This window comes from Chrysemys picta, chromosome 3, assembly GCF_011386835.1.
Source record: "Chrysemys picta bellii isolate R12L10 chromosome 3, ASM1138683v2, whole genome shotgun sequence".
Lineage (NCBI taxonomy): Eukaryota > Metazoa > Chordata > Testudines > Emydidae > Chrysemys > Chrysemys picta.
In genome coordinates this window covers 114,764,286-114,790,023 of record NC_088793.1, presented here as the reverse complement: position 1 = coordinate 114,790,023, position 25,738 = coordinate 114,764,286, and the positions used below count along the sequence as shown (strand labels likewise).

At 43.7% G+C, this 25,738-nt stretch overlaps 1 protein-coding gene across 7 annotated transcripts in view; it reads right to left on the bottom strand.

The window, feature by feature from the left end:
* Positions 1-25,738, bottom strand: part of CCDC170 (coiled-coil domain containing 170) — a 67,180-nt gene that overhangs the window by 8,501 nt on the left and 32,941 nt on the right. For all 7 annotated transcript variants that reach the window (XR_006173992.2, XM_005301398.4, XM_042848253.2 and 4 more), the window contains 4 exons: positions 16,262-16,462; positions 12,195-12,368; positions 11,093-11,335; positions 7,935-8,171 (listed from right to left, as the gene is read on the bottom strand). Coding sequence is in view for 6 of the 7 variants with exons in the window: in XM_005301398.4 (XP_005301455.2) it covers positions 7,935-8,171; positions 11,093-11,335; positions 12,195-12,368; positions 16,262-16,462 (855 nt within the window). In the remaining variant the exon portion in view is untranslated. The remainder of the gene's footprint in view (positions 1-7,934; positions 8,172-11,092; positions 11,336-12,194; positions 12,369-16,261; positions 16,463-25,738) is intronic.

Below are 25,738 nucleotides of genomic sequence, written 5' to 3'. Positions count from 1 at the left end.
CTGCGGGTGCACGCAGCACATGTTGCTCCCTGGCCCCTCCACTTAGGAGCTGCAGGGACATGCTGATAGGACAGGGAGCCCCCCACCCCAAGGTAGGCACCACCCCTTTGCCCCAACTCCCAACCCTGAGCCCCCTCCCACACACACAGACTGCTGCTGCTGCTGCTGGCCACTGCAGAAGTCATGGAGGTCACAGAATCCATGACCTCCATGACAGACACGCAGCCTTACTTATACATAATATTATCTCAGCACTCTCCCACACCCTCAAGCTTTGGCCTCTGTTTCCAGTTCAAGCAATATTTTTCTCTATAAATGAACGACTTCCTTCGATATTTATTTTATTATTATTATAATACCTGCAGATATATTTGTGCCCTAACTATGCTGCAGCCTCTGTTCCCTCCACACTGGTTCTTAGGCCCAGCCTCCTTGTCCAACCAGTCTCAGTCTCCTCTTTCCCTGCCCTCCCCCCCCCCAGCTCCTTGTCCACTGTCAGTATTCCCTACCCCCAGCCAACTGGCTCCCAATCACCTAGCCATTTCCCTCACTGGATCTAGTCCCAAGCTCCCAGTTTCCAACATCAGTCCCAGTTTTCTCTCCCTCCTCCCGCAGTCCAACCAGGCTCCTTGTCGCAATCTACTCTTTTCTCCCTCCCCCCAAGTCTGATGTTTGTCCCCTATGTATTCAAATCAGACGGCTTCCTCCTCCACACTGTATGGGTGGCCCAGCAGTAGGAGGAGGGTCACTGGGAGCACAGGAGAGACAGGCTCATAGTTCCAGTGCCTGGCCCAGAGCAACTGAGAGCAGCTATTACAGAAAAAGTCCAGTCTGGGCTGGAGCATGCTCAGTCACTCTGTGGGGATGGTGCATGTGCAGCCCAGTCAGTCACAGAGGCAGCCGTCAGCAGCTCCAACGTGCTCAGTGCAGATGGAATCTTCCGTGATTTTTAAGTTGCTAAAATCTAAGAATTCTCTACTGAGCATGTGTGAATTGAGATTTTTTCAAACATGTAACCCTTCATGAAAATCTGCCCAGATTTGGCAGAGACAGCAAAAGTCTTGTTCCTTAACATAAAGGACAACTCCTTGCTAAATTTCAAGTCCCTGTTTCAAAGCATGGGGGCATTACAGCTTTTCAAAGAAACTGTTGCCGGGATTCCTTTTTGAAAACATGACCAAAACAATCATTTTACCTAGCTTTGTTCCTGGAAATGGGTGAACTGTTTTAGCTGAAAATTTCCCATAAATTTCAGCCCAGATGGTTAAAGGTTGGCAATGTAATAGGCAACTCAAAATGGTCTTATAATGGAAAGTGTTGGGAAACCTCAATAATTGCCCCACCTGTAATAATCAAACACAAGCAATATGTAGTAGCAATAGATGCACACATGTGATATGCAACAATGCAGTTGGTGGCTTTAATTTTGCACCTTCCAATGACCTCTACACTCTCATTCTGGATCTTCAGATGATAGCTTAAATGAGCCAAGCAGGGCTGTGGAAGAATTGTCTGATTGGCTGGCTGGACCAAATTGGCTGAAAGGAACCAACAGGTCTGCATTTACACTCAGCAGCAGATCACTGGCTGCTCAACACTTACAACCGCAGCTGTGATCATCCTGGCCTGCCTTGTTTCCAGCCTTGTTCCTGTCCTCTCCAGTCTGCCCCAGCCCTACTTTTTTGCCTGGCTTCTGACTCTGGCTGTGACTTCTGGCTCTGGTGATGATCTCTGGCTTGATTCCTGGTTCCTAACTCCAGCTTTGCCCTGTGACTCCTGTCTCCAGCTCTAACAACTAGGTCAGACTGCCCAGATCCTGATCCTGACAGTTTGAGCAACCCCCCACCCCAAAAAGAGAGGACTTTGTTCAGCTTTTGGGATGGGCCCCTCTAAAGCCAATGTCTCCTTACTGGAGTTGATGGTGACCACAGAAAATTTCGTCAGTTCTTAAATCAGTGCCACCTCTTGTTCCTGCTGTACCTACAGTTGTTTTCCACCATCTGAACCAGGGTGGGACTTCTTAGACTGCTATCCAGGGAACCATTGGTCCGAGCTTCCCCACTGCCTGAGAAATCCAGTCCCCTAATTGAGTCAGTTCAAGGAGTTTGCCCAAGCCATGTCGGTGATCTTCAACCATCCAAATCACAAGCACATAACAGAATCCAACTCCCAGATCCCCATGCAGGGATGCTGGCCAGTTGCTAACTATGCTGAAGATTTTCAGTGCCTGGTGACACAAAATGAAACAAGGTGCTACCACTTCTGGCTTGGTCTAAAGAATGAAATCAAGGATGAGCTGGTGTGACTAGAACCCCCAGCTTGCCCGGGCTCATTTATCAACCTGTCCATCGAGATTATCAATCGCTTATCAGAACGCCATCAAGAAAGAAGAATGGCTTCTCAGCCCACACCCAACTTAACAGCTCCAGCTAGTCAACACCCAGCACCCACCCTACAGCCTGAACTCATGCAGGCTGATGTGGCCCAGACCCACTCCGAAGCGGAGAAGGCCTGACATTAGGCATCAGGTGTCGGTCTCTACTGTGAGGAATCTGGGCACTTAGCCTCGACTTGTCCCACAAAGGCCTGTTCTGCATCTTCATCAGGAAATGCCAAGTTCCACTCCCCACATCTGTCCACCGTACCTAATCAGAGCCCAACTCAGTTTCTGCTCAGTCCACGGCATTCTGTCACATCTGAGGCCAGCTTGAAGGCACTGATCGACTCTGGCATCCCCAGTAGTTTTATGGACTTGGTCTTCATTTGAGTGCAGTGAATCCCAACTCATAAGGCCTTAGCTGATCTAAGAGAATCCATTGACAGATCACTCCTCTCATCAGGTCCCATCACGCATGATACTGCACCCTTAGAACTCACAAGCCTTCAGGGCCATCGCAAAACTCTTCCTTTGGTCTGGTTCTTTCCCTGTATTTTCTGGTCATCCTTGGTATTACCTGGCTTATTACTCATGATCCACATATCTTCTGGAGAATGGGCACGGTTCATTTCTACTTATCACATTGCAATGGTCCTCTCTCCCTGAACCTGGTCCCAAACCAGAGGCTATCTGCAGTTCAATCCTGGGGAAGCCCTACCCCTCTGTGTATCCCAGAACAGAAGGGATAAGTCCAATGGACACTCAGTCAACACTCACCTTGACAATTCCAGTGAAGATCCAGGACCTTGCAGATGTCTTCAACAAGAGGAAAGCTGATACCTTCCAGTTTCATGTCGCTATGACTGTCCCATTGACCTCCTTCTGGACGTATTTACTCCCTCTCAGAGCCCGAGCTGCAAATGCTCCAAGAGGACCTGGAAAAGGGGTTCATCTGCCCATATATGTCCCCAGTACGGGCACCATTTTTTTCTCATGGCCAAAAGGATGGCTCACTGAGCCTCTGCAAGGACTATTGTGCCTCAAATAAGGTTACCATTCAAACAGGTACCCCTTGCCTCTTATAACAAACTCCGTCTAGTTACCTGAGGCACAGTGAACCTTTGACTAGCTGAAAAGACATTCACCATGGCAGCCATCCTTGTCCATCGAGATCCCACCCAAGCTCTTCATTGTGGAGGCTGCTGCATAGAAATTCACCATGGGAGATATGTTATCTCAACAAACAGGTCCCTATAACCTATAACCATTTCCACCTGTGCACCTTTTATTCCTGAAAATTAACCCTTGGGAGAGTGATTAAGGCAGCTTTTGAAGAATGGCAGCACCTCCTAGAAGGAGCCCAGTTCCAGTTCTCACAGACCACAAAAAAAATTTAAGAATAACTCCACAGAGCCAGTAATTTAAATCAGTGTCAGATCTGCTGGTCACTTTTCTTTTCCCAATTTGAGTTTGTTGTAATGTACCACCCAGGTACAAGAAACAGAAAGGCGGATGTCTTATCCACAAGGAGGATTATGTCTACTCATGCATGGAACCTTTTTGGCAGTTCTCAAGCCATCTAAATTTGTCAATGGGGACTGTGGACAGAAAACTAATCTCCATCATTCGGTCACTGCTGCCTCACAACCTTTTCACCACACAGCTTCGCCAGATGCCCAGCTCAGCTCAGGTTTCTGACTACAGAATGGGATCCTCTACCACAGGGAACTTATTTATGTCCCAGATGGCCAGCCTAGGCTCGAAGTTCTGAAATTATGTCACAACTCAACACTCACTGGCAATGTTCCCTCTAATTTTTTCCATCCATGTGCAGAATGCTTTTGTTATGTGCACCAATATCGAGGTAATGTGCAGATGTGCGCCATCAGTAGAAACAAAAAACCTAGATATAATTTTTTTTTAAAGTTATCATAGGGATAATTTCTCCAGCCGGAACAGGTTAGGCATTTTAGAACTCACTACTCAAAAAATTAAATGTAAACATAAGAGAGAAATAAAAATTATGAAATGCATAGACCAGTCAAAAAACTAAAATAACACACTTTGTAAGAATAAAATTACAGAGACCGCTGAGGGAAGTGGCCAGCCGAAAGACTACAGTTTGTCCCTGAGCGAGGGGCTGGACTAGGGGCTGGAGTTCACCACTGTGGTGAGAAGACGGGCGAAGGACTGCCAGCTCCTCTGGAAGGAGGGAGACAATGGAGTTGGGGCAGAGCCAGAGGGCCGTGCCATGAAGCGGACGCCGCAGTCCGGGAGCAACACAGGTCCCCACAGACAGCGGAGACGGTGGAGAAGCAGTGACAGAGAGTGAGACACCACAAGAGGAGGGCGCCTTGCTAAAGGACAGAGCTAATTCCTGGAGCAACCAGCAGGAAGTGCCATGGTGGTGAGCACAACCCGTTACACATGGTGGAAAATGCGGGCACCCAGTTCCCCCCCTGCTGCAAGGGGGAGAGTGAGGACGGTGGGACTATTGCTTCCTGCAGAGATTAAATACACTAAGGGTGGAGAAATGGGGGTGGACCATTATTGGAGGGCCTGTGTGGCCCGGCTCACCAAGCAGCAATGGGGACTGTTCCAGCTGCTGTGTGGGAGGGCACATGGACCTCACTGGGGGCCAGGCACCTGGGGCTGGAGGCTGTTATGCCTGTGGGTGAAAGGGACACTACAAATGGGAATGCTCCTACCAGGATGGAGCACAGAGGCCCCACCCAGAAAAAGAGGGAACTGGGAAAGCGCTGCTTGTGCAGTAAACAGGGGGGCCCTGAACTTGTTGGGCCTGTGGGGAGCCTGGGCACATGAAGAGGGAGTGCCCCATGGGACTCGCAGGGCCTAGGCTAACCCCGAGGGAAGGGCTAAGCCCGAAACAAACTGTGGGAGGGCTGTGGCCAAAGGAAGGCACAGGAGGTACTTCCTTTGCCACAATGAGGGACATTTAAGATGGCACTGCCCCCAGAGAAGGAAGGGGAGGCCAGAGGATCAGTCTCAATCTGAGACTGCCCTGAAGGAGGGGGTGGTGAGGACCAAGGCCCTAGAAGGGAGACTGTCTGGGGCAGAGGGGCCCCAGATAAATAAGGGAATCCACGCGGGGCAAGACAGGCCACAGTGGAGACCCAAACAAAGGGGGGAACCCACACGGGAGCCAGACAGGATACAGTGGGAACCCAGACCCTGGAAGAGGGAAACAGGTTGCTCCTCTCAGTGGAGAGCCTGCGGCAGGAGTGAGACATCCTGCGGGCCCAGCAGCAGGAGAAGCTGGGGAGGTAGACTCCCCGAGAATGGGGGAGACAATGGAGTTGGGGCACAGCCAGAGGGCCATGCCCTGAAAAGGATACCGTGGTCCAGGAGCAACCTGGGTCCTCACAGACAGCGGAGACGGTGGAGAAGCAGCGATGGAGAGAGTGAGACACCACAACAGGAGGATGCCCTGCTGATGGACAGAGCTAATTCCTGGAGCAACCAGTTACACCAGCCACGAACCCTTGCTGGAAGTCACTCTGTCCAGCCACTACCCACCCACCTCAGCGCTGGTCCATCATGGCCCTGGACTTCACTGTACATTTACACTGCTCCCACAGTTGTACAGTAGTGTTAGTTGCAGTTGACCTCTTCACTATGGTGGCACACTTTGTCCATTCTCACACAGTCTCTACTACCCAGAAACTGCCTGCCTCTTTCTAGAGCACGTTTTCTGGCTCCACAGACTACAGACTGACACCATGTCAGATCAAGGCCCACAATTTGTCTACTGCTTCTGGCACAAGGTTTTAAATTCCTGATAGAACTCCTTACCTCATCAGCATACCACCCACAGATCACACCAATGGACAGACCAAACCAGATCTTAGAGCAGTACATCTAGTGCTTCCTGAATTATGACCAGCATAATAGGGTCTCCCTGCTGCCTTATGCAGAGTTGGCCTACAACAGTTCGATCCAGGCTTCCTCCTGACAGAGCCCATTCTATGCCAATTGCAGCTTCCATCCCTGCTTTCATGCAGCATTGACCACAGACTCCCTGGTCACCCAACTGCATCACCTGCAACAAGAACTTTTTGAACATCTGGAAGCCACCAAAGTAACCTACAAGCATTATGACAATAACAGCTGTCAGGATGCACCAAACTTTAGTATCAGGGACAGGGTCTTTATATCATCTCAGAATCTGAAATCAACCCAACCATCAGCTAAGTTGGCTCACAAATACTTAGGCCCATTCGACATTCTTGAGCAGATCAACCTGGTGACACTCAAGCTTCAATGACCACAGTCAATGAAGACCTATCCAGTGTTCCAAGTCTCTCTCTTAAAACCTTACATAACCTAAATAACCCCTTCTTTGGTCAATCCAACCCACCACTGCTGCCCATAACAGTCCCTGGACAAGAAGGGTACTTTGTCTGACAGATTCTTGACTCCGAGCAAGTTTAATTGCTTGGTGGACTAGGACGACTATGGTCCTGATGACCAATCACGGGAACCGGCAGAGAACATTCATGAATCAAGATTAGTATGTGATTTTCATTGGGTCCATCTGAAAGAAGTCCAGGTGAAGGGCCCCAGAAGGTGCTCCTGACAGGGGGTTACTGTCAGGAACTATGGCATTGAGTTCCCTCGACAGAGGCTAGTACTAGCCAGTTCAGCATTCAGGAAGGTTAAAGGTTAATGAGCCCAGCTGAGCTGCTGCAGAACTGATTGGCTGGCCCACCTAATTGGCTAAAAGGAGACAAAAAGATCTGCATTTAAGCTCATCAGAAGCAGCAGTTTGCTGGCTGCTCAATGCTTACACCCACAACTGCCATCTTTCCTTTGCCTGCCTTGTTCCCAGCCTTGCTCCTGCCTTGTATCCAGTCTTGGCTCTGGCCTTGCTCCGGTTCTGCTCCAATCTGCTCTTGCCCTGTTCTGATCCTGCCTCAGTCTTCCCCCAGCCCTACTCCCCTGCCTGGTTTTTGACTCTGGCTCTGACCCCTGACTCCAATTAGGCTCTGGCTCTAGTCCTTGGATTGATTCTTGACTTCAGCTTTGGCCCAGGACTCCGGCTACCAACTCCTATCCCTGAAATTAACCACCAAGCATTGCTCAGGCTCTACCACTAGGGCAGACCACCCACATCCCAGTCCTGACACCTGGTTTGTTGGAGGGGAAAAAAAAGTTACCTTTGATATATTTTCAAAATATTTTTGAATTTTCCATGAATCTGTCGCCTATACATGGCAAAGTAATTAGGTTTTACTGGCTGATAAATATGAAAAATTGAACCAATAATAAAGAAGTTGGAGTTCTAAAGTATTTTTTAATCTAACTTCTCCAAAACGTGGCATAAACTGAATACTTAGTGGCATACAGTGACACAAAAAGTCTTATTTGGCACTCTTTTGGGATGAGTTGCATAACTGTGATGACTTTGCCACTCATGAATAATGCAGCCATCCCAAACTCATGTCAGTAAAACCTTAATACTAACATACACACACACGATACCAAGTTCTCACTTTCCAAATGGCATCTACCAATTATCTATCATATTTATACCTACCTGCCTTTCTCTTTTTGATACCTCTGCCAGGGTTGTTTTAAGCGCTTTCAGTTCACTGGTAACTGCTTCTAGCATACTCCTGGCCCTTTCTTTATCCTCCTTAGCTTCATGCTCCATAAACTGTAGTTCTGATTTGACACAGATCAGCTGCTTCTCAGCCTTCTCCTTCATCTTTTCCAGCTTGCCTTGAGACTTGTTTAGTTCCTCAATGGTTCTAGTCTGTTCTAGAGTTTTGACCTACAAGATCAATGATAAGAGGACTCTTAAGTTCTTCACATTGCCATTTATGAGAACCCTATAGCAAAGTTGGCTATTCTAGAATATATTTTTTTCTGTTGAGATGAAGATAGCTTTTTGCTACTGTAAAGCAACAAACATTTTCACAAGAAATTCAGAACTAGTGAAAAGCTAAAACTGTGTTTCATTTAAGTTCAAAACTTTTTCTCTCAGGTTTGATAGAATAGATTTTCTGAGGACAATTAAAGCAACACACATTGGAATGTGTTCAACTGTAGCCATGTTGGGTATTCCACATCCCATAACACTAACTCCAAGTCTTCTGGATTGTATTTACAGCTGCTATGTAGTACATACTTAGAGGTCAATGACAGATTGCAAAGATCTCTTGACTTTATTATACTGCTTTCTTTGTCACATAAACAGATTTCAGTAGTTCACTATTAACATATGTTATTATACTTCATAGTTAGTGTTCCATGTTTTCAGTTTTTACTGATTTTCACCAATAATTTATCAGGTTTTTTAATTATAGGAGTTCAATTTTTACTGATTTACACATGTTTATCAATTCTCTCTCTCTCTCTCTCTCTATATATATATATATTTTTTTTTTTTAATAAAAAACTTATTTTTGTTAAACACTAATGCTTTAAGCGATTGTTGTGTCCTGCAGCTCTAAGACTGAAGCAGTTCTGCAGCATAAAACACAGAACACACTCAAGGTTGAGGTTGGAAAAATCAAACAACGTTAGAATTGTGCTATGATTGGTTCACAAGGAGATGCTGCCCACCTATTTCTTTGTGTGTGCTTAGCGCAGCACTGATATTTAAACAACCAGTCCTCCACAGATAAAGATAAGGTAAACCTGGGGTGAACATGCAAATCTACGCCTGAACAACAAGAAAATCAGTGCTTAGAAATTTTCAAGAAAAGACGGGAGTGAAGAGGATGCATTGCACTGCAAGTACTGCAGCACTGAGGTCAGTGCTCATGCTGACAAAATAAAGGAGTAAGTTGAAAACAAATGACACAAGAAGCTTAAAGAAGAAAGCGAGCTTTTGGATAAACAGTCAATATCAGGAGCTTTCTTTCATTAAAGCCCTAGTGAGAGGACGCAGTATGATTGTGCCAATGAATTTGTGCGTACTTTGTTTCACCGGACAACTGCTGTTAATTGCTAAGGGGCCTATCGTTGACTTTGTGCAACAATACTGTCCAGCAGCAAAACCCCTTCCTAATGCAGACAACCTCACTTGTAAGTATCTGAAAGAAAATAACTGCTTTAGAATCTAAACGGATGGAATGAATTGATGGAAATGTGGTGTCTAGGCTGATTTTTGATGAGTCTCCTCATGCCTTGGGTGGTCTGATTTTTGGCCTTTTGTTTTTGTTTTTTAATTTCAAAGCGAATAAACCCACATTCTTTTGTGCTGATGTGACATTCATCCCCTCTGCTGACACCCATTTTGTTGAGGCAGCAATAACTGACATGTTTGAGATGTACCAACTAACTTGGGATAACGTGGCCACAACTAACACAGATTCTGATTCCTACATGGCTAAATTTGCATGGGAGATTAAACTCAACCAGTAACTGGAGATACTACCTATTACCTGTCCTGCTAACCTGATTAACATTGCACTGTCAGCAGCTATTGCTACAGAAGAAATGAAAGAGGTGAAATCTTGCATCATTGGATTCAGGGTCGTTTTCAAGCATGCAAACAAGCTGAAGGCTTTGTTTTACACAGTGCGAGACGAAATGCAGAGCCGACTGCCGATTACCTACCCGTTATGCCACATCAGTGGATGAGTTTGTACTTCACTGCCTGGTATGTAAATAACATGTGGACTGTTGATGTGTCTCCTAGATCATACTGAATTTGTTGGTTCTAAAGCAGAAACTCTGAAGAGACTGGCAAATAACCAAAATTACAGCCAGATTCTGCCCACCAAGGTAATGTTCATTGTTGAAAACTTGGAATTACTGTGTGACGCACACAAAACATTGGAGTTTTCTCTGACTACTGTCAACATGATTGCCAATACAGAAAATTACCAGATCCTGACAACCAAAATCTCAGCTGAATTAAGCATAAAAGTAGCAGGAGAAACATACAGCGAAAAAACCCAGCTGCTTCTGGAAATCCTTCCGACCCCGCAACATGAGAAAACCAAAAAAGCATTCCAAACCTTCAAACACAATGCTCAGCGAAAAATGGGAGATGACTGTGGCCCATAATCTGAACCCCAAAGTGTTTGGTGCTGAAGATTCTTTTTGAAATGTCATCCAGGTGTTGTACCCCTTCCTCTCAAGGTGAATTTTGCAGCAGACTATGACCGTTATGCTAGAATGTTTCAATGATTTGCCACGAAAGATGAAATTTCAAATCTGAACAGGGAATTTACTGCTTACATGAACATGCCTCACCCTAACAACGTGAAACTGGATGTGCTGGCTTTTTGGAACAGTCATCAAGACACTCCCCAACTTCAGCAAAGTGGCACACCAAGTCCTGGGATCTATTAATACAGAGTGCTTATTTTCAAACTTGGACTACCTCCAAGACAGAATTATGTGAGTGTACGCAAACCAGGATTTCTTAAAAAATTATTAGCTCAGAGAGACAAAAAATACCTTTGTACATTAAAAAAAAGTTTTAATTTTATTGTAGTAAAATGTGTATATTATGAACTTTTTTTGGTTTTCTTTTTTCCCTGTTTTTTAATTATTTTTAACCCCATTTCATCCTGGTTTTAATGTTTGGGAAAACACCAACAAATTCCTGAAATTATTTTTTACAAAAAAAGCTGAAAACGTGGAACACTATTCATAATATAAAATTAGCTCCAATTGTATTCAGTCTTCTCCCTCCATTGGTAAACAGAAACGGTAAAATGTAACCATGTTACTCACTTTCAGTTCATTGGTGTCAGACAGTTTGGCTTTGAGATCAGTGTTCAAGTCTCTTGCCAGGCCCAGCTCCTTCTGTAACCTCTCCACCTTCTTCTGTAACTTTCTGATGGTGAGGTTGGCCTCATCTCTCTCCACAGCGAGGGCTGTTCGCACTTGCTTTTCCTCTTCCAGCTGGGATATTTTCTGCCGCAGAAGGTTCATATGCAGCTCTTTGCTCTCAAGCTTTTCTTTCTGAGCTTTCAACTAGTTTTAAGAGAACAAGGGGATTTCAAAAAACAAAAAACAAACATACATCCAACTTTAGCAGCAATCACATGAATGGATTGTCATTGTAAGTTTGGTCCTTCTGAAGCACATTTCTGTAAGTCTGACCTTCTCATTGTTTCCTGCAGAGCTCCGTGCAACTCTGCCCTGGCCTACATTGGTACTTCAGCTCTATCTAATCACCCTACACCGCACCTCTTACTACTTTCCTGGCCACCTCCACTGCTCCTTCTATTATGCTGCTTACATGTAGAACACCAACCCTATCCTATAGGATTACATACTTAACCATCATGCATAACACCTGAGCTTGCTTTTACAGTTACCAAACGTGTTATCCTGCAGGTTAGCCTAACAGTGGGTGAAGAGCTCAACCACAGTAGGATGGCTGATAGTATTTGAGCCAAACCACACACATGTAACAGATTTCAATCAATGACATCATAGCTGTGTCTGAAAGTTTAGAATACCAAAAAGATCAAGTATTTACTAAAGTACTAGTTCAGTTTTATTAACTTCAGTGAATGTGATTTGCAAACTGTGCCAACGAAAGGATACTTCTACATTTAAATATTTTTGGTATGCTAGAACAGTAGTGGTGTTAGGAAGTGTTCAATTGACCTACTTTTTTATTGTTGTTTTACTATGCAGTTTGGTTGCTCTGGGTTGCAAACATGTTTATCATCTCTTCGGATGACAGACTGTATCTTTGTATGTTTGTACAGAGTGCGGCTTCAATTTTAATTGGGGCCTCTGGCAACTACTTTAATGAAATATAGTAATAATAATGCTCTTCTTTTTCACAGATAGGAGATGAACTCAGCCCTCCTTTACCTACCTTCCTTTGTAGGTTGTGTGCCATAGTCTTGTTTTCAATCACTGCATCACTTTCCAGTTTGACCAACTGCTCTGCACGGGCCAGAATCGCATCCAGACTCATATCGAGCCCAATCTCAGATGCAACGCTGTCCAGCTTCATTTTATCCGAAAGTTGTTCCAGAAATTTAAGATACTGAAACAAGAAATGGGTAAGTGGAAAGAGAAAAGGAGTCATTTAGCGCCCTTAAATAATCCAAACCATTTTCCTCTGTGCAGGCAGACATCTAAGTACAGCCAACAGTCACCATTTCAAAAACAGGAAGCTCACACTTAGTATCCTCTTACAGTTAATACAACTCAGATATTTCTCAAACTGATCTCTCTTCATAGGTATTTGCTAGAAAAGAGTTGAACCTATAGTATTTAGTAGTTTAATGATACAAGGGATCCTATAAATCTGTTTGCCACAGAAAAACATGGAATTTGTGTTTTTACAGAGAATTTTTAGTTTTTACATTTTGTAAGGGCCAGATTGGATAATCAGGAGAATGGGTGGGGCTTGGGCTCTCAACCCCAGGCAGCAGGGCTCGGACTGTCAGCTTAAAAATTGTAAATATAATCAATAAAATATTGTGTTCAATCGATACCTATCTATATTGTGGCTAGGGACACTAAAGTTCAGCATTTCATTTAAATTGTGGAAAACCACAGATTTTTATGTTTCTTTTTAATTGGAGAATTTTGGGGGGGTTATCATGGCAAACTCGGATCCCTGGTGATAACCTACCATGATACATGCCAAGCGCAACTGATCTAATAGGTAGACTACAAATCAAATTTGTATTATACGGTCACACATGACATTGCTGTGTAATATTTTGTTTAATTGTTCTGGAATGAGAAATGACATTTTAAATCCAACTAGATTTTGCCCCTAGCTTATACTTTATCTAGGATGAGGTTTGAAACAACATGAATATTTCCTGAGATAACCGGACAAGAATAAAACCAGAGACAGCAGATGTGAGGTCAGGTGTTGGGAGAGGGTACACAGGGGATGTGATGGTGGACTGAGGAACAGCACAAACAGTAGGCAGAAGAGATCTACTGATTCAACTATTGGATCTTTCTTAATCTTCTATCCTCTTCTCTATGTGACTTCTTCCAGGATCGCCTGCAGTTCAGGTGTAAAGAGACAGAGCTGGATGTCATCCCCAGGTTCAGAGAACTCACTGCATTGAATATTCGCCTCCTAATCAAACTACACCGGCTGCGACCAATCCGGTATGGACATGGCTGACTTGCTCATCACATGTTGTGTCTTGGAGAAATTTCTAACCTGGCGGAGTCCAGCCCTCTCCAGGCAGCTCCCTTTCAGTCGCCTCTTATGACATGCAGGAGAAGCAGTGGTCCTATTCGGTCCCTGAACCCACAGGGGACAGAATAGGAACAATACAGCTAGCACCTCCTAGGAGTCTCTGAAGTCAGATGGAAGAACTTTGGAGAGGCACGAATGGAAGAAGGCCAGGTACTCTACTACAGTGAAGAGTGTATCAATGTTAACGGCATAGGATTTCTTGTGCATAAGGATATCAAGAATTCAGTATTAGGATACCACCCAATATCCAGCAGGCTTATTTCCATCCGTCTAAAGGCAGTACCGTTCAATATCACAATGGTACAAGGCTACACCCCTACAACAGACTATGACGATGAGCAAATTGAAGGTTTTTATAATCAGCTCCAAGACATCATCAATAAGGTACACAAGAAAGATATCCTGATTGTACAGGGAGATTGGAATGCTAAAGTGGGTACTGACGCACAGGCAGATTGGCAAGATTATTGTGGCCCTTTCTGTAATGTGGTAACCAATGAGAGAGGACTGAGACTTTTGGAGTTTGCCAGCTATAACAATCTGGTTCTTGCAAACACATTAGGAGTACATAAAGCAAGTAGAAGATCAACATGGCATGCACCTGATGGTTTACAACACAGTCAGATCGACTAAATCATGGTGCAAAACAGATTTCGTTCTGGGATCAACAGAGCTAAAACAAGGAGCTTCCCAGGTGCTGATGTTGAAAGTGATCACACCCTTGTGATGCTAAACTTTTGGGTGCAGCTACAGAGCTAAATTAAAAAGATCTTGTTCAGTTTCATGGCTGTCTTTAGAACCCAGGAGGGTGAAACTGTCAAGAATCTTTTCCGATTAATGCTGCTGCTGGTTGGAAAAGCTACGAATGTCAGCAGAGGCAGGAACTGGAGCTATTCACTGAGGAGCAGAACCTAAAATATAGAGACTGCTGACAGGTGGCACAGTAATGAAGAAAGACCTCTTCCTCACACCACCCTCCTTGCAGCAGACATCTGGAGACAAGTAAAAAAATGAAAAGCCTCTTCCCTTATGGGGGAAGTGGGAGGATTAAACAGAAAGCTCCATCTCCCTTCCTGTAGCTAGAGGTGGAGGTTAACATTTACCAAAATTTACTGTATTAGCAAGACACTGATAGAAAAGGTGGAGGAGCAGTGTCCAGAGACAGCAGTCTGGTAGACAACTCAAAATAGTCACTGGCTTCTCACCAAAGCATTGATCCTGGACTGATAATCTGGACACCTACCTTTGTCTTCTTCTCTACCTCTCTGGCTAGTTAGTTTAGTCCTTTAGGTATCAGTTAATATTTCAAGCCCTTCTTTAAAAATTTTATATGCCCCAAAGCACCAGCATGTGAACTCACAGTTTGAGTACTCACTAAAACAGGGGTTCTCAACCTTTTTCTCTCTGAGGCCCCTCTTGACAGGCTATAAAAACTCCAGGCCCCAGCAGGGTGCGGGGGCATCAGGGCAGGGGCCTTGGGCATAGGCGTAGTTTGACTTCTATTTGGGGGAGCAGGGGCCAGCGGGGCTCAAGCCACCTCCACATGGCGGGGTCCGGGAGGGAGTGCCACCTCCATCCCCTGACTCACCTTAGCAGGCCACTCAGGGTGCAGGGAGAGGGGTACTAGGGCCTGTGTGCAGGCAGGGGGTAGCTCAGGGTGCAGAGGGAGGTAACTAGGGGCTGTGTGCAGGCAAGGGGGTAGCTCAGGGTGCAGGGATGGGGTGGCTAGGGGCTGTGTGCAGGCAGGGAGTAGCTCAGGATGCAGGGAGAGAGGTACTAGGGGCTGTGTGCAGGCAGGGGGTAGCTCAGGATGCAGGGGGGGGGCTAGGGGCTGTGTGCAGGCACGGGGGTAGCTCAGGATGCGGGGGTGGGGGGCTAGGGGCTGTGTGCAGGCAGGGGGTAGCTCAGGATGCAGGGGGGGAGCTAGGGGCTGTATGCAGGCACGGGGGTAGCTCAGGATGTGGGGGTGGGGGGCTAGGGGCTGTGTGCAGGCACGGGGGTAGCTCAGGATGCAGGGAGAGGGGTATTAGGGGCTGTGTGCTGGGAGGGCTCCTCTGCAGTCCCTGTTCCCGGAGGGGTCTGCCAGCCACAGAGCCGGGTCTCCTAACCAGCTGCCTCTGTGGGAGCAAAGGGGGCTGGGAGCTGAGGAGCAATGTCAATCTGGGGCACCAGCAGGAGACAAGGCAATGCTGCCGCTGCCTGCTCCATGACACCAGCCAGAGCAGCAGCTAGCCCGCACTGCCCAGCTCCGGCTTCCCGCCTCCAACCTGGCCAGGGGGCGGGAAGAGGAGATGGGGAGGGGTGTGGTGCTGCCTGCCCGGGACTGTCGTGACCTTTCGGTGCAATTGGGAGTGAGGGGCAACGCCATCCAAGTCCCCAACTCTGCCTATGGGGCAGAAGTCCTGAGCCCATAGGCAAGCACCAGAGCTCGGGGTTCCAGGATTCAGCCCTGCACCTCCCGGCTTCAGCCCCCCGGATGGCATCAGGGATCGGGGCTTCAGTCCCAGGCCTCCCAGCTTCAGCCCTGTGGGGGGTGCTGGTTCAGGGCTTCAGTCACGGGCCCTGCAGCCCTCTTGAAAGGGCTTGCAAACCCCAAGGGGCCACGGACCCGATTGACAACCGCTACATTAAAATACAATAAATACACTCAGTTATATCTCTGGCTTGCAAAAAATATTCCCACAAATGGAAATAACGTATGTTGTTACTTTTTGTTTCTCAAGCTTCAAATCATCTCGCATCATGTCTCCAGACACCAACTCCCCATCCAGACGCATCAATTGATCCTGGAGTATCTCAAATTGTTTTTCTGCTTTCCTGGCCTTTTGCAGAGCCTCCTGGTGCAATCTGGTCTGATTCTCCAGCTGCTCAGTCAGTTTAGCTATTTGGGCTTCAAGCTGGGACACCATCTGGGAAGCAAGAAAACCAACAAGACAGAGACTGAGTTTAACTTGACATGTACGTGTTAGAGGCACAAGAAAGACGCATCCCCAAGCTAACAAACAGTGGAAGATTTCCCACTTCTAAATAAATAATTTTTTAAAAAGGAAGGAAACAAAATGTGGGATAACTATTAGAAAAAATATTGTATGCAGTATTTTTGTATGCAGTTGGTCCCAGGAAATTAGAGAGACAAGTTGGGTGAAGTAATATCTTTTATTGGACCAACTTATCTTGGTGAGAGAGACAAGCTTTCGAGCTTACAGAGCTCTTCAAAAAAATGATAGAAGCTGCTGGGAAAAAAAATGTTGCAGTGAGTCACTGCCCACTGAATCAGAAATGGAGAACAACACAAAGACCCTATTATCTATGCCTACGCTGCCAATTCATTTGAAGTAGCTAACTCTTTTGTAAATGTTAATCTAGACACTCCATGATCATTCCAGAACACCCATTCACAATTTACCCTAAATTTCATCCAAGGCCATGAAACAAAAACTTTTGTGTCCTGAAATGTGGAGTGTCTAGATTAACTCAAGTTAGCTAACATCTTTGTAATTGTTAATTAGTAATCAATCAATTTCAATTAAAATAGGGCCACAAACTCCAGACTGCATATACGCTGGAAAAGAACATTTTAGAAAGATTGACTAATACATTTTAATTAAGTGGGTTTTACAAACATGTTACCCCCTAGTGTAGATAGTGTTAAAAAAAATTAAAATGTGTTCGCTTTAACATTAGAGAGCGTAGGGTTCACCAGGAACAACTGATAAGTTTTTAAAACATGTCTCCACTCAGTATTAATGTGCTTTTAAGCACCACTTAATTAAGATGGGTTTGCTAAACACATTTTTTCTAATGTGGATAAGAACTGAACCTCACAATATAAACCAAAAATCGTTTAGCTGTTCTCTATTAACTTTACAACACTTATGTGATTTGCTAACCAATAAACTCAATGGAATGGAATTAAAAAATGAATTGTTTAATAACTGGAAATAGCAACAAGATGGCTAATTACAATGCTGCCAAATGTTAAATTGCTTGGCCATATTCAAAAGGTTGTTTTTTTCCCCATCATTTTATTTTCCTGTAGTTATTTGGTTTGCATTGCATGTTCATTTTTAATTCCACCCTCAGATACTCATCCAACAGTCCCTTCATTTCTAGCATCTGTTGGCCTCATGTTTACAAACTGGCCTGATTCCTGATTTACACACACAAAACTGCCATTAATTTCAGTGACACTTATCAAAACGTAAGGGCTGCAGCCTTGGGTTAGTGTTAAATAAAATGGCATAATTGAACCAGGACCAAAAAGGCTTTAGGGAAATATTATTGATTGCACACTGAGCGGAATGACCCAACAACAACAAAATACAACCCAAAGAGAAAAAAAAAATCGACAAAATTATTTTCTATTGTATGTCACTAAAGGCCAACTCTAGCCCTCATTAGATCGGAGGAGAAACTGGTGTCAGGGGAGGAAGACTCCTCCACCAGGCTACAGAAGCTCTGCAGCTGATTTACCTGGTTCACTTTTGGCAGAGAACAGAAGAAATGCACGTAGCTTCAGATCAACCCAGCCCCAGCCTCTTTTTCTCCTGTACAATGCCATCCAGGAGGCTGCTTGCACACAGCAGGGTTCTGCAACACACACACACACACACACACTCTCCCATGCACAATAAAGCTACACTAATTCTGCAGAACAGAGATCCTTTGGGGTGGCAGAGTAAGAGGTGTGAATTCACCTGAGGGCTTGTCTACACTGGAAATGCTACAGCGACACTGCTGTAATGCTTCAGTGTAGACACTACCTACACCGATGGGAAGGGTTCTCTCGGTGGTGTAGGTAATCCACTTCCCAGAGAGGCAGTAGCTAGGTCAACAAAAGCATTCTTCCTTTGACCTCGTGCTGTCTACATAGGAGGTTAGCTCTGCTTCGCTACATCACTCATGGGTGTGGATTTTACACACCACTGAGCAATGTGGCTAGGTCGACCTAACTTTTTAGTGTAGACCAAGCCTCAGTCAGTGAAATATGCATCTAATGATGCTGCCACTCAAATGTTGCCATTTATTTCAATGGGAAAAGCATTAGGTCTTGATTCAAAACCCATTAAATCAACAAAAAGCAACAGAGGGTCCTGTGGCACCTTTGAGACTAACAGAAGTATTGGGAGCATAAGCTTTCGTGGGTAAGAACCTCACTTCTTCAGATGCAAGACTTTATATTATTGGGCACTTGTCATTTTTTGTGTTGATTTTTTTTTAAAAAGGCATACCTCTGGGCTTTCTACAGATTAAATTATGCTTGTCAACAGATGCAAATAAATGCCAGGCATTCTCCCATTTCACTGGGTTAAATACCCAATTGCAGAAAGGTCTGTAGCAATTTTTAGCCAGACACATTTATTATCTATTATAAGCTGACTGGAATGCTGAGAAGTCATCCAGGTAATAGGATAGGCTAATGTGTAGGCAATTAAAGCTCTAAAAATGGCCTCTCTTCCGTCACCTCATTGAAGGCATTTAATCTCTTCACTGACCATCTGGGTGCAAAGTATATACACTCCATCTTAAACTTTTTGATTCTAATCCTAGAAAGGGACTAGTTGGTACAGAGTTCCAGTAGGACCCTGCCCAGGCTAAAAGGTCAGCACAGGCATAAAACTTTGTAGGATTGGGGCCTTACATTAAGATTTGAAAAACAATTGCACTTACTCATGAATGTAGAAAGTGTAAGCAAAACTAGACTAAAAACAACCTACACTCTCTTGGGAATGATTCCTTTCAGAGCATGTTCAAGTCCTTTCTCACATAGTTATTTCAAGGTCTGACCTTCATAAAGAAACTCTCCTGAGAGAAGCAGTCCATACTTCTTTATTAGAGCGCTTCACTTTAGGATAAGACAGACAGAATAACTTCTTGTCCCCCATACCTGTGACACATAGTTGCTAAATAATAAAGTTTCCTCAGCATGCACGTTTGATTTTTTTTTTTTGTATCTTTGTATTTACTAAGTTCAGTGGTAATTGATATATAGCTAAAAATCCTCCCCGTGGTTTTTTTTTTTTTAGAAAATGATAAAAAAGTAACAAAAATACAGGGGCAGAAGGCAAAGAAAGGAGAAGGGAAGATTTGCTCTTCTCTCCCCTTTATTATTTTAAGGATGAAATAAAAATACTATGGAGGCACAGGTTGTAGCTCCATAGTTAAGGCCGACGTGAGTTTTGCATTTAAAGCAGCGGTGCCCAGTCATGGAATCCAAACAACCTTAATTCTGCCTTGTAGTGACACTAAAAGGTATGTCTACACTGAGAGGCAACATGTGGGGCGGTCAAACACCCCCTCCCCTCCGAACCTTTAAATTGTGCCAACCCACACTATCAACATTTACATGTTGCCTCTGTAAAAAGGTGTGGTCTTAACTCAGATTAGCTAACCCTGTTGGAGGTATTTGGGTTGAAACAACACGGCAACACAGCTTTTAACTTGGTTCAGCAGCTCAAGTTCAACCCTGAGCTGCCCTAGAGGCTTCAACTTGAGCAGCTAACCCAGGTAAAAAGCCAAGTTGTTGTGTCTTCACTGTTATTTGAACCCAAGTTAGCGAATGTAGGTTAGCTAATCCAAGTTAAAACACATCTTTTTATGCAGTGTATAATCTAGGTGGGGGGATTAAAAAAAATCTAATGTGTCTTTAAAAAACAGTTTAATTGAACATGGAACTTCAACAACTATTATGCATTAATTACAATTGTCTAGTTACTGCATGATGTTACTATAGGGCAGAGTTAAGTTTGGTTAAGGAAAAGTACATCTCTATACCTTCATGTTCGGATTTCTTAAATTCAACTTTAACTCTGAATTTCCTGGGTTTATACCAATTATTTTGAGGATAATTATGCCCCTATAATGGTTTTACCCTAAACATCTCATATGTACTTCCAAAATTAACTTCATTTTGTGTTGGAAATATACACACATACATACACGCGAGTGATACTACAGTTCTTACCTTTAAAACAGCTTAAATGAATTTGCCTTTTGTGGTATCTTTGAAAAACCAATATACTGCAATGGAGAAATCATTCTCTTTTGCCATGGCTATCAAAATAAAGCAACTGTTAAGCAACCTTAGTGGTAGTTTATATTGAAAACTACTCTTCCTTTAAAAAAAGCCCTTCAATAACCTTTACCTGCAGCTTTGGACAGTCTAACCGTGGGTCACTTTTTCAGTGTGTAGAACCATAGTTTTCCACCATGAATCTCAAATACCACTGTATGTATACCCTTTAGGCCGTTTTGTTCTCCCAATACCCAAACTGGCCAAGCCTGCCTCCTTGCAGCAATGTTTATGGGAAGGGGAGAGCCGTTCCTTTATTCCTTGACTTTGTACTTGGGCTGTCTCATCCTTAAGATTCCGGTTTTCAATGTCAGAGTTAGTTGATCTTCTAGGTAGCCACAAGTGATTGTCCCAAACTAACAGTATCCAAGACCCAGTTCAGGTTACTTTGAATTTAAGTTGATTGTATTGTCACATCAGAAAATGGAAAGAACAACAGAAAATAAAACGTATCTGGAAATAAACTCTTTGACACTACAGAAAGTAATGCTTAGTGAGAACAAAGCTCAGGGTACAGAGTACTGAAATATTATCTATACAGCACAGCAGAAAAAGTCCTTGCTCTCCCTCAACCTATAACTGTCCATTTCAGCCGTCTAGAAGAAAGCTCACTCACATGTTCGGCAAGGTGGGGGAGGGGGGGGGTGTGATACCTTCATTTTATGGCCTTCTGCTAAGATCATTATAATGTACCATTTCCTCACCTCCCCTGAACAGTAATTAACTTTTAACTTGTTTTCCACTAAAATGAAATGCATTCCTTTTCAGATGCCAGCTTATGCTAAATAAACAATGCCACTTTATGTTTCCCAATACATACAAACATTTAAGCAATACTGGGTCTGCTTCTGATTTCACTTAAACTGGTATAAAACAGATGTACTGTAAAGTCCAAGTCACCTAAGTTATGTAGGTACAAACAAGATCAGAGGCAGACTCAGTATCTTTAAGTACCCACACCTCCACTGTCATATAGAGAGTTTTTTGTTCAACTTGCTAACAATCCAAACACAAGGCATGTTTTGGGAAAGTTCCTATCTGGTCAGGGCTGCAAAGTCACACAGCAGAAATAAGATTAATTAAGATAAGAGACACCGGATACATTTGACATCAGAAAGACTCAGATTTAATTCAAAACTATCTTTGTAACAATATTAAATGAAAAAACCTTGCCCTTAAGGTTCAATTAAAACTGAACTCTCGAATCCTCAAGAGAAATTCCACACATTGATCTTTTAAGAACAAGTCAGGGAAGCAAATTCATTATGGCCTGTGAACTAGCCATGCGGCCATAAAGGGAGAGTGCCTAAATAGAGCATGGAGGAACTTCTACACCACTGTCCAGTCAGGGATCTGTGAGTTTGGTCTGCAGCTTCCTGTGAATCCCTGGTCTACATCTACATGGACAATGCAAAGCTCTCTGCATCTTTTGTGAGGCTTCTTGGAGAGGAGATGACATAGCACACACAGGACCCAGGTCATGGATTTCTGAAGGAAAAAGATTTCCTTCTTCTCTATGGAATGTTTTCCATCAAAGGGATCGAGCTCACATAACATCCTCTTCCAGTAGAAAATTATTTAATCTTTTGTTAGATTTGAAGTTACTCCCATTCGATGCACAATCTGATTATACAAGCAAGTCAGTAAAAGCAAACATTTGCACATCAACTGCTCTGTTACAACCATCAGCTGTCCAAACCAGAAAGCACAATACATATTTTACTGGTATGAGTGTGGTTAAATGGATGCTAGCAAGATTAAATATAAAGACAAGATTTTTTAAAATCGGAGCCCAAATTAAGGCTCCTAGATCTAAATAAATGGCCTAATAAGAAGCCTAATTTTTAGAGGTATGAGCACCCAACAGTTCCTATTAAATTCTGGCCTGATTTTCAATGGGAGTTGCTGAGTGCTCAGCACTTCTGAAGAGCAAGAACCTTTACCTTAAGGTGCCCATTTTTGAACACAGAATCCTAGAAATGTAGGGCTGGAAGGGGCCTCAAGAAGTCATCAAGTCCAGACCCCTGCACTGAGGCAGAACCTAGTAAACCTAGGCCATCCCTGACAGAGGTTTGTCCAACTTGTTGTTTAAAATCTCCAATCATAGGCATTAAGCCTATTCCAGAGTGTGATGGGACACACCCTCATTCTGGTACAGAAGAGACTAACAAACTCTTCCTGGCCTCTTCAGCGCTAGCAAGGCACACTTGCAAGGTTTGTTCAGCCTGGAGGGAGAAGAGCTTAAAAGAAGAAAACTTACAGCAGAAAGGGGCGGTGAATAGGAAGAAGGCTGCTCTGTCCCAGAGACTGCTGGTAACAGAGGTGGTCCAGCCGAGGAGGAGACAGCCACCTCACGCACCGCTCACAAAGCTGGTCTGACTGGCAGCAAAGCAGTACACCCCAGAAGGAGAGGCAAAAGTTAAACCCCACAAAGGAGCAATAGACTGACAGACTAGGCCCATAGGGCTAAATCCCAAGAGACTGCCTGAGAGACTGGCCATCTTTTCAGCCAGATCCTCTTCTCTTGCAAGGGGAGAAGAGGAGGATAAGACAATCCTTTGCCGGTGCGTGTTTGCCTCAGAGAGCTCCCCCAGGTGCTGCCAATTTGGGGAAGAGAGAGAGAGAGAGAGAGTAAATGACAGAGTGGGACCTGGCTGGGGGAGGGGGGGATTCAGGGAGCCCCTGCACCCCACACAGACCTTAACAACCCTTACAGTTAGAAAGTTTTTCTTAATATCTAGCCTAACTCCCCCTTGCTGCAAATTAAGCTCATTACTTCATGGCCTACCTTCAGTGGACATGGAGAACAATTGATCACAATTCTCTTTACAACAGCCCTTCACATGTTTGAAGGCTTATTAGGTCCCCCTTCAGTCTTTTCTCACTGATTAAACCATGCCCAATTTTTTAACCCTTCCTCATAGGTCAGCTTTTCTAAATCTTATTTTTGTTGCTCTCCTCTGAACTCTCTCCAATTTCTCTACATCTTTCCTAAAGTGTTGCACCCAGACCCAGTACTCCAGCTGAGGCCTTTCCAGCATCAAATAGAGTGGGACAATTTCCACCCATGTCTGGTATACAACCCTCCTGTTAATACACCCCAGAATATTAGCCTTTTTCACAACTGCATTGCATTGTTGACTCATTCAACTTGTGATCCACTACAACCCTGAGACCCTCTTCAGCAGTATTAACACTTAGACAGATATTCGCCATTTGTGCATTGGATTTTCCTTCCTATATGTAGTCCTTTGCACTTGTCTTTATTGAATTTCATCTTGTTGAATTAAAACCAATTCTCCAATTTGTCACGTTCATTTTGAATTCTAACCCTGTCTGCCAGAGTGTTTGCAACTCTGTTCCATCTTGATGTCATCCAGAAATTTTACAAGCATTGTCTCCACTCCATTATCCAAGTCATTATTGGGCACGTGCACACACACAATTTTTAAATTAATGTCTTCACCTGTGTTACTAACACAATTATTGAAATTGCTTTCACTATTAATGCTGTTTTTTTGCCTCTCTCTTTACTTGAAAAGTGAAACTAGACTAATCAGTTTTACTTTGTTTTAAAAAAATCAATTAAAATATACCTATTTCCATTAGGTTTTGTATACACTTAACTGTCTTAGTCTTAAAAAACACAATCAAAATGTTGGGTCTAAATCTATGACAACAAAGATTTAAAATTGGTGTCTACCGTAGCTTAGTTACTGATTTTTTCCTTTAGCATATTATACCAAAATACCATGGCAAATATGCTCAAATGTTTTTTCCTCTTTCCCCAGAAAATAAAGGACGACTCCTCTCACTCAAGATGTGAGATGACCAGCATGGCAGCCCAGTATGAATACTTGGCATGAAGGAAGAAAGTAACAGCCAGAAAGAGCCAGTGGTGAAGCAATTCCTACAATTTCTGCATGTACTATATACTACAGCTACAAAGGGACTGAACATGGTTAGAGAACTAAATGGACAGATCCAGCATGAGACTGAGTCATATAAAAGACATAAATCACCAGAAGACATCCCTATTAAACTGCAGACATTGCTCTTAATCATCACTGGGCTTAAATCTGTTCCCAGTTAAACATTCCAATCAAGTGTATTGTATAAAAAGACGGCAAGCAGTCAATAAATGCACAAAATATTATTTCATACAAGAAATTCTCAGAAGATCTGGAATTTTAAAGCATACCAGTTACAGTGACACAATCAGAGAGAGTGAAAACAAAATTTTGTAATTAAAAAAAGTTCTAGTGCCTCAGTGGGAGGTGCCGGAAACCTGAAATTTGGCAAAGATGTAGACCCTAGGAGATGCTTTCCAGTGGTCCAATGAAAATAGTTTTTGATGTGCAAAGTTATAAGGGTTTAACAATTATGTACTTCACATATGCACATTTGTTTTAACATTTAACAAAAAACAATCTGCCAGTGTTCCATTGGCAATGCCCACATAAATAGATTCATAATTTCCATGGAATAGATATATTCCACCTGATCTGTGCATCTGCATGTGTTAGAAAATTGAGTGGGGTTTCAGTTTTAAATATGTAGGTGCTTTGTGGAATATGGTATTGTGAAAAGGAATCGGGGCTCAAATAATAAAGGTGCAGATGGAAGAGAAGACAGGATTCTGAAGAAGGCTATAGTCTCTTCAAATTACGATGCATAAATAGGAACACCAAAGGCTGCTATCTCATTCCTTGCACATATTGTGCAGTCCACAATGTTCTACTAGCATACAGCAAATACTTGCACATGATAGAATTCATTTCCATCAATTCCTTCTTCCTTTTTTCTAAAAAAACTAGGAAGTTCTATACAAAACAGCTGTATTAAATGAACATTAAGGCTACAAAGTGAAGCAAGCAAATGTTAGGAAATGCCAAAATTAGGGCTGTCAATTATTAGGGCTAGATTTTGTGCTGCACCTCTCAGGAGCATCCCTGGAGGAGGAGCTCTAAAGCTACCTTGGTGCCTCCTCAATTCTGCCAGCTCCAGGAGCTGGTGCCACCCTTAAGACTGTTCTTACAACAGCCTCCCCATGGCTCTCAATGAAGTGTTTCACAGTTCAAAACAGCTGTAGTGATGAACATAACGGCCACTC